The sequence below is a fragment of the Echinops telfairi genome, unplaced genomic scaffold, assembly GCF_000313985.2.
Source record: "Echinops telfairi isolate 266 unplaced genomic scaffold, ASM31398v2 ScPeMD7_7458;HRSCAF=8496, whole genome shotgun sequence".
NCBI lineage: Eukaryota > Metazoa > Chordata > Mammalia > Afrosoricida > Tenrecidae > Echinops > Echinops telfairi.
The window spans coordinates 31,727,486-31,736,789 of NW_022111358.1; the positions used below are offsets into that span (position 1 = coordinate 31,727,486).

At 46.0% G+C, this 9,304-nt stretch overlaps 1 protein-coding gene across 2 annotated transcripts in view; it reads right to left on the bottom strand.

Moving 5' to 3' along the window:
* Positions 1 to 392: 392 nt before the first annotated feature.
* CCDC43 (coiled-coil domain containing 43) overlaps positions 393 to 9,304 on the bottom strand; it is a 12,932-nt gene continuing 4,020 nt past the window's right edge. Inside the window, exons 2-5 of one of the 2 annotated variants that reach the window (XM_004707226.2) lie at positions 6,756 to 6,843; positions 4,574 to 4,709; positions 3,338 to 3,396; positions 393 to 1,923 (exon numbers count right to left, since the gene is read on the bottom strand). In XM_004707226.2, the coding sequence (XP_004707283.1) occupies positions 1,736 to 1,923; positions 3,338 to 3,396; positions 4,574 to 4,709; positions 6,756 to 6,843 (471 nt within the window). In that variant the 3' untranslated portion in view covers positions 393 to 1,735. The other variant, XM_045299594.1, reaches the window with a different exon arrangement.

The following is a 9,304-nucleotide window of genomic DNA, read 5'->3' on the forward strand; positions in this document are numbered from 1 at the left end:
GGCCGAGTCTGATAGGGTGCCAAGCCCTGGCCCCAATGTCTATTTTTTGGTGTTCAGGCTGAAAATCTTCATGGGAGCAGACAATCTCATCTTTCTCTCAAGGGAGCAGCTGGTGGGTTTAAATCACTGATCTGTGGTTCTAGCTCCAGCACTTACCCAATACAACCATCAAATAGGATTATTAAAGTCTACCCTTGGTAATACTGAACATTTTAAAGTAAAGGATTTAATAATACTTTTGTTCAGTAGAGAGCCTTTCTCAAAGCCCAATGAGATGATCCTTATTTTTTTTAAAGTCAATGCTAGTTTGAATAACTGGACACATTCCTAAATGAATATCCACACAAATTCACTTCCATGGGTAGCTAGAAGGAATCATAAGTCAGAAGACAGTCATTTAAATAAAGTTTATTCTTTTTACAAAAAGGTGAGTTTTATGTATGTGGGTTTTCTTTTTTCTTTTTTGCAATGCCACAGCTAGAGGAGTATATGTATATAAAGAGGTAACACATCTTCTCCTTCGCCATGCATCTTTTTACTTTCTGCACAATGGCAACATTTTTTTGTTAACCAATGATACAAAACAAGATTGGTACACTCTGAAGAGCCAGGTAGCATTTTAGGCTCTGTGGGCCACATGGGTCTTGTTACATAATCTTTATTCTTTTAACAACCTTTTAAAAATGGACATTGTTTCTACTGTACAACAAGCCAAGCCAAATCAGACCTGGGAGCGACAGTCAGCCAACCTCTGGTATAAAATATTTACTTTCTGTCTCAGCACTGAAATTGCCTTCTTCAAGCTTCCACTCGACCATCTGCTGCCTGGAAGTCGAAGGGAGAAAGGCCTTACAACAAATGTGGCTGATGACAATGTAGGAGCAGAGCTCCCGCTTGCTTTTGACTCGAACCATTTTCCACCACTCATTTGATAAATCTGATGAGCATCAACAAACACAGATTTTGAGTGACTATTTCTCCATTTTCCCTAATAAGGACTTTTCAAAGGTCTTATACTCATAATTTTTAGGACAAATAAAAGATCTCAGGATTCAAGAAGAATCACGATTTAAAAAATCCTCACTAATGCTAGTTTTGCTTCAGGAAGAACACATTCTTCTTAAAGCTACATCCTAGAGGAGGAAATGTATCTAACAATCTATTTGAAAAAAGACTTCTTTTCCACCCATAAGCTGCAAAGTTTTTCAGAACCCTCACCTCTGGACCACCACCCATAGCATTTCTTGCCGTTTTCCTACTTTGCTTCCAGGAAACAAATGACGGATCCAGGTAGAGCTCTTCATTGGCGTTCTACTTGAACCACCAACCATGACATTTCGGGCCAAATGCTGCCTTGGAAACAACATACACGCTTACACTTCACCCTGGTGGTGTTTCTGCTCCTTCAGGCTGAAGATTAATCCTCCTGCTGCTTATCCAAGGTGATGGGAGACTTTAAAGTGGCCAAAAGGAGCATAAAATACCGAGATTGCCCCTAGTCCAGATCTTTGGTAAAGACATCATTGACAATAATCCAATTACCCATACCTCGGAGCTATGGCACATTTTGTAATTAGAAGTGTTGCTGAGTTTCCTCTTGACCATGTAAACAAAGGGGAAATGCCTTGGGAAACCACTTGGCAGTGTTCTCCCATTTCTCTCAAATACGCATTTGTACAGCAAGTTCTCCCATTTGATATCAAGTTCATGGGAGAAAGGAGAGAGTGGGTCTGGGCTATCGCTTCCGCTCCCCTTTCTGTGTCCTTTTCTTTTCCTTTTCCTTTCGCTCCTGCTTGGCTACTTTGTCCCTCTCCCTCTGTAACTTGTCCTGTTCCTTCTTCCTTTGGGACTCGTCCCGAAGTGAGTCTCGTTCCAGCTTTTGGGCATTGAGGACATCTTCCACATTGGTATTTCGAAACAGAGCTACAAATGAGTTAAGGGCCTGGGTTGCAGGTTACAACCCCTTTTTTCCTTCTGGCTGTCCTGGCTCCACATCCCAAGCCTTAAAACGTCATGTTGAGCTTTAGTCTGACGTAAAATCCTAAAGCTACCAAGACAAAAATGAAGAAGGGTCCCCTGGAATAAAAATACTATTCAGACTTAAAAAAATTCACCAAAACAAAATTTCATTCTAGAATAAGTATTCAATGGTAGTGTTGCAGGAGTAGCTAATTTTACTACTAAATGTAACTGGCAAAATATTTATGTATTTGCAGCATATAAAGTTTTTGCTAATACTATCAATTTTAAATGTCACCTCTCATTTTTTAGTAATTCTAAAAGCAATCTGCACTAGTCAAGCTCTTCTCCAGTCTTGAAACATTTTTTCCTGCTGTAGTTCTATTAAATCACTAAATCTCCCTGAAATAACCTCCCCTTTTCTCAGATAATCCATCACACTCCTCCTGAACCCATCTCCAGAAAGTGTCTCATAAGTGACTATAGGTAGGGACTTTCCTGGCTAGACCAGAGGAGGTACACTGGTACAGATAGGAACTGAAAACACAGGGAATCCAGGACGGATGAGCCCTACAGGACCAGTGGTGTGAGTGGCAAAACAGGGAGGGTAAAGGGAGAATGGGTAGGAAAGAGGGAACCGATTACAAGGAACTATATGTGACCTCCTCCCTGGGGGACGGACAACCGAAAAGTGGGTGAAGGGAGACGTCGGACAGGGCAAGATATGACAACGATTTATAAACTATCAAGGGCTCATGAGGGAGGGGGGAGCGGGGAGGGAGGGGAAAAAAATGAGGACCTAATGCCGGGGGCTTAAGTGGAGAGAAAATGTTTTGAGAATGATGAAGGCAATGAATGTACAAATGCGCTTTACACAATTGATGTGTGTATGGATTGTGATAAGAGCTGTAAGAGCCCCTAATAAAATGATTTTTAAAAGGTAGGGACTCTCCTCAGAAAATATATTCCAATATGTACATACTGTTCGTCTATAACAATTTTCAGTTGTTTATGTCCTCAGTCAAACAAATTATAAGGTCTCCGAGGACAAATACCAAGACTCCAATAATGTTTGAATTGCTTACACAATGCTGGTCAAGCAGCACTATATCCAGGGAGTACAGATTATTTTCCTTTAGAAACCCTTCCTCCAAGCTAATCCCTTCACAGTGCACGTGAACGTGTTATCTGGGGCAAGTTCTTGCTAAATTGACCACCCAGATTTGTCCTTGGAATGAAGCTCCCAGGGTGGCATGAACTCCTGGAAGCGAGAGACGCTCTCTCCACAATGACAGCCTGGTGAGATTACACACACACAAACAGACCTGCGGGAGGATTCTATGGAGGAGCACATGGAGGTGGACACAGAGAAGGATACATTTGTCAGAGCCAGCGTTGACTGTGGTAGCGCCTGGGTTATCCTTCTCGTCTGCTTCAGTGAATGGCGTTAAGGAAAGTCGCATGGAATGCAAGGGAAAGTATCTCCCATCCCAACATTAAGAAACACTCAAGAGACTGGGACCTAGAAAAGGCTCATTGAGTAGAAGGCAGGCATCGTCAAGGATGTGGTAGTAAACCCAGGAGTCACCTTTAAAAGTCTCAACTTGGAGAAGATTGTTCAAAGATCCTGTATCTCTGAAAAGCTGAAAAGAATTTTACGCTGATCTGGGTGGACTGCCACATTACCTGGAAGCTGCGGGATGGCATGACAAGCTCTAAGAGAGTGGTTCTCATTGTACGGTTCCCAGAATCACCTAGGAACCTGTTAGAAATGCTGATCCAATCTACTAAGTCGGGCGCTGTCTGTTTTTAATAAGCCACCCAGGCAGGCAAATTACTGCTTTCAAGTCACCTTCTGAGCCAGAGCACGAGATGTGGTGACAGGGACTACAGCTCTGTCAATGCTGAAAAGTTTGGAGGAAAAACCAGGAGAGAACTGTCACTTACTCCACACAGGCTTGGTAAGCCACAACGTCTCGTAAACAAATTCCGAGTTCACAAGGAACCAAATCTGCCCTTGCTAGCCACACACCTGTCTGACTACACAGCCCTACTCAAATTCCAGATTTCTTCTACTGCTGTTTGGAGGGCAGCCCGTTTCTTTAATGATGTAGTCACAGGGACATAAAAAATACAAACCAGGATGAAACTGCTCCAGACTTAGGAAACCTTTCACCTAAAATAATCTGGATTCTAGCCCTGGTTTTGCCCCTCATTCTCTGAATACCTCTGATCGTCATTTCGCTGTGCCTCACTTCACCTATCTACTAGGAGAAAACAAAACATGCAACTTATGTGTGCCGTTGAACTAAGTATAGGAAGGGGCAGGTATAAGAAATCACAGCTATGGCTTGTTTCCTGAAAACCCAGTATGAAAGATCCATTAAGGTATCTCTCTACCCTAAAATTTTCAGGATTCTATGAATCGTAGGTTGAAAGCTGAAGTCTAGAATCAACTAGGCCAACACCATTCCTCACACCCATACAGGGCCAGAGCACTGCCATTCAGCTGGGCAATCAAACCACCCAGGGGGAGCCCAGTGTCCCCGGGCTCACTGTGCGCCAAAGCCACATTTCTGCTTTGAGCCTCAGGGAAGGACTCGAGGAAGGATATTCCTCTTCATCGGTGACATCCGCGTACTGGGCCAGGAGCGCAGCTTTCCTCTGCTTCTCCTCTTCCGACACCACCCTGGGCTTCACCACGATCTGCGCCTGCTTCTCAATTAACGTGGCAATGGCCTGGACGTCATCTGGGAGGCAGTTGAGAGGAGGGAGAAGAGGGTGTATGAGAGAGAAAGCAAACTCACGGAGCCACTAGCCCCGGGCAGGGCTGGCCCCTGGGGCACTGGAACCTCGGGGCTCAACGGAGGGGGTCTCAGATGCCTTTAGAAAGGCAACAGAGGCCCTGCAGGAAAGGCTTTGGCCCGGCACCCATGGCCAATCAGAAGCACCAGCTCTGTTTTCCATACTGGGCCCGCATAAGCTCCCATGGAAACAAAACAAAAATGGGGAGAAAAGAGGCTGAGAACCCCAAAAAAGTCAGCCTCTATAGAGACAACTGTCCTCTTCTGATCCCAGAAACCTAGGAAGGAACATAGAACCCAATGTGAGTTGGGTCCTCTCAAGTTTACAATAATGTCAGGTCAAATTCTTTAGATTTAAACCAAAAATCAACCACTAAGCTCTCCATTCTTGGTGGAAGGCAGCGATGGTGTACAGTAGTGGTTCTTAAACCTGGCCGCACAGCAGAAGCTTCTGGTGTTTTTAAAGGAATCAGAATGCCAAGACATCTGTGCAAAACTGGGATACAGTGTGGTCCTGGCACTGTCTTGTTTTTTTTAATCTCTCAAGTGACATTAGTGTACAGCCAAGGCTGAGAGAGAGCAAACAGGCAGTGGGAAACGGCATCTATTCAGGTTTGTTTTTATGAACATCGCCGCTTAACTATGAAGTAAGTCAAAAAGTACTGCTGCAAGAGCAATACTTTGTCATTAAACAAAAAGTCAAGATGTGAAGGCACTGTTCTGACACAGCCTCTATGTAGAACCCTCTGCTTCTCTTTTTCAGGGGAATGGAACGGCCGTGCACGATGAGCAGGCTCAAGCCACTCCAACCACCCACCCTCACTGCCCTCGAGTCCACGCCCACGGGCAGTGACCCCACAGGACGGGGGAGAACCACCTGCGGGCGTCCGAGACGGTAGTTCTTCGTGGGGAGGAGCTCACATCTTCCTTCTGCAGGGCACTTTGTTTTCGGACGGGTGACTTGTGGCTCGCACACCAACACGCAACCACTAGGCCACAGGGCTCCTTGATGACCACGACCTGCCACGTTTATGACACCTCTCCTGAGAGGTAGTGTTCTCTCTCTTCTGCAGGGAAGGTGACAATGCACCATTCCTTGCTCCAAACTTGCTTAAAAAGAACCTTTTTATTGTCCTCAGCTTTTTCCCACTGACCCAGCTTCAGCGCTCCTGACTCGGCTGTTTGATGTGTAGCCCTGATCACACGCCCCAGCTTCCGGACACCTTGTGAATCTTGTAAAGAAATGTTTCACAACAGGCTCCCTCCTTGGCTGACGGCAGTTTTCTCTCCTCCGTGCAGGCCCCTGACGGGAAGGATGCAGCCCAGGGTCTCTCAAATGCATCCACCTTCGGGAGGCAATGCCTGCCTCCCTGTAAAGTCTTCCCCCAAAGAATTCTGAGCCCTCTGACTTCCGCATCAAAAACAGCAGCCTGGGCAACCTCAAAGGACTCCAATCTTGTTCCTTTTAAACGTGCTTGGAGTTATGGGAACAAAAATGACCAGGGCTGCAGGGTAAATGAGATTAAGGTTTCCCCACTGAATTCTCACAGGACAGCCCTTGCTCCCTCTGAAGATGAGCAGGTATGCTGCTGGGATGAAAAAAACTCGTTGGCATGATTGTCCCGAGTCCTTCTAGAAAATCTATCAAGATTGCCCTTTGGAACCCAAAAGAGCTGTCACCTTCTGAGCTGCCCTCTCTGCCTCGAGTTAACTGGCCCCGCTGGGCCCTTTTTGTTTAAGGCACCCAAATAAAACGAAGGCATGTCCCGAGAGGATGCACGTGCTCGTGCGCCGGTCCCAGACACGGGTCTAATCAGCTTGGGGTGAACCTGTGCGTGTATAAGCCGGAAGAAGAACGGGAAACCACGCTCAACACAAAGCTACAGTTTAAACGATATCATAAGGAATGCGCACCAGAGAGCCAAAGGAAACGCCCTCGCCAACAGCTAGAGAGCCAGGCTGTTGGAAAGGACACCGAAACGCCAACGCTACCTTCTCTCTTCACTTTCTTGACAACGTTCTGGGAGTCCGACCATCGTCCCACAATCTCTCGACAGACAGTAACTAGGGAGTCTTCTTCCTAGTTGGAAAAACAGACCAATTAATTTCATCAGCGTGGTCTCTGAAAGAGTAGCAACTGAAAATGGCCTGAGCAGAGGTGGTGGCGCCGGGCAGAAACCATGGGAAGAGCTTGGAAAGCCAGACTGAGGGATCGATTTCTCTTCTAGACCATGGAAGAAGTCATCCTGTGTGTCTTCCAGAATCCTCACTGGCCAGGCCAAGAGCACCTGTCCCAGCCTGCCAACTCCAGGGAAAGAATTCCCACCCACTCAGGGTAGTCCTCTTTTTTTTTTTCAGTGGGAGGGAGTAAAAACACTCTTGGCGAAGTACAAGTTCTCCCTTTGTGTAACCTTCATTAGATGACACACTCAGAACATTCTCCAAGATTTATCAACTTTCATGCTGGGACATGTCCATAAGCTTAAAAACAAGCAAAAAACAAGCCACTGCAACCACATAGATTCTGGCTTCTAGCAGCACCATAGGACCGAAAGGACAACCTCCTGAGGGCTTCCAGTGCCAGCGGTCACAGGAGCAGACCGCCTCATCTCTGTGTCAGGTCATGTTATTGGGGCTCATACAGCTCTTATCACAATCCATACAGACATCCATTGTGCCAATACATACGTTGCCATCATTTTCAAAACATTTTCTTTCCGGGAAGGGAGGGGAGAAAATGAGGGGCTGATATGAAGGGCTCAAGTAGAAAGCAAATGTTTCGAGAATGATGATGGCAACAAATGTATAAATGTGCTTGACACAATGGATGTATGCATGGATTGTGGTAAGAATTGTACGAGCCCCCAACAAAATGATTTAAAAAAAAACAACAAAAAATTTTCTTTGTACTTGAGCCCTTGACATCAGATCATTTCCCCCCTCCCCCACCCTCCTTCCCTCATGAACCCTTGATAAATTTATAATTTTTTTTTTCATCTTACACGGACGGACCGCTGTCTCCCTTCACCCACTTTTCTGTTGTCCATCCCCCTGGGAAGGGGTTATATGTAGATCATTGTTATCGGTTCCCCCTTTCTCCCCCCACCTTCCCCTTCCCCTCCAGGTATCATTACTCTCATTATTGGTCCTGAGGGGTTTCCTGGATTCCCTGTGTTTCCAGCTCTTATCTGTATCCATGTATATACTCTGGTCTAGCCAGATTTGTAAGGTAGAATTGAGGTCATGACAGTCGGGGAGTAGGGGGGAAGCATTAAAGAACCAGAGGAAAGTTGCATGTTTCATTGGTGCTATACTGCACCCTGGGCTGGCTGTCTCTTCCTTGTGACCCTTCTGTAAAGGATGTCCAGGTATCTACAGATGGGCTTTGTGTCTCTACTCTGCGCTCACCCTCATTCACATTGATATGATCTTTTGTTCTGGTCTGAGCCTTCTCTTTCTTCCATGAAGCAGCTGGTAGGTTTGCGCCACTGACCAAAGCTTAACCCACCGCACCTGGGCTTCTTATTGCAGTGCCTACTGACTCATAAAGGGGAGATCAAGAGGAGATGGTCTCCTAGCCAACCATTCCTCTGTCCTGTGGACAGCTTTACAGACAAACCAAGCTCCTTCTTCACCATGGTGTGGGGAAAAAAAGTCAGCCTCAGTGTCGGAGACATTAAGTTGAAACCTCAGACCTTTAAAGCAAGTCTCTTAACTGTCTCACATCTTCCAGGGCTTTCCTAAGGAATACACGAAAATGTATGAAATCACCCATCGTACTTGGCAAAAAACAGGCATTTAACAAATCTGACTGTGTCCCCCCATTTTCATCAAGACCACTTTACACCTGGTCACATTCAACCCCGCATAGCAATCCGGCAGAGTTCACATTTAGTGCTTCCCAGATGCCAAAGGAGCTCTGGTGGCATAGTCAGTGGGCTAGGAGTCAGACTCTAGCCACAAGGTCAGCAGTTTGAACCCACCTGCTGCTCACTCAGAGAAAAGAGGCTTTTTGCTCCCATAAAGAGTGACAACCTCAGAAACCCACAGGGCCAGTTCTACCGTCTTATAGGGCGACTCAGAGTTGGCGCTGACTGGATGGCAGCTATTTGAGAGTACCATGTGTGCCAGGCACTATTCTAAATTCCTTACATGGGAAACCGCAGTTCTTAAAACAACTCCATCAAGTACTGTTACTAGCCTCCATTTAGAGCAGTGGTTCTCAACCTTCGACCCTTTAATACAGTACCTCATGCGGTGGTGACCTCCGGACTGTAACATGATTTTCGTTGCTACTTCATCAGTCATTTTGCTACTGTTATGAATCGGGCAACCCCTGTGAAAGGGTTGTCTGACACCCGCCCCCCCCAAAGGGGTCGCAACCCACAGGTTGAGAACGGCTGATTTTGAGGAAGAAACTAAGACACGGAGATTCTGGTCACACAAGAATAAGTGGATTGAGCAGCTAGGCTGGGAGTCCAGGTTCTTTGCCATGATGCTACACCAGGCTACCTCTTCTCTCCCAAGAAAAGGTTATACTG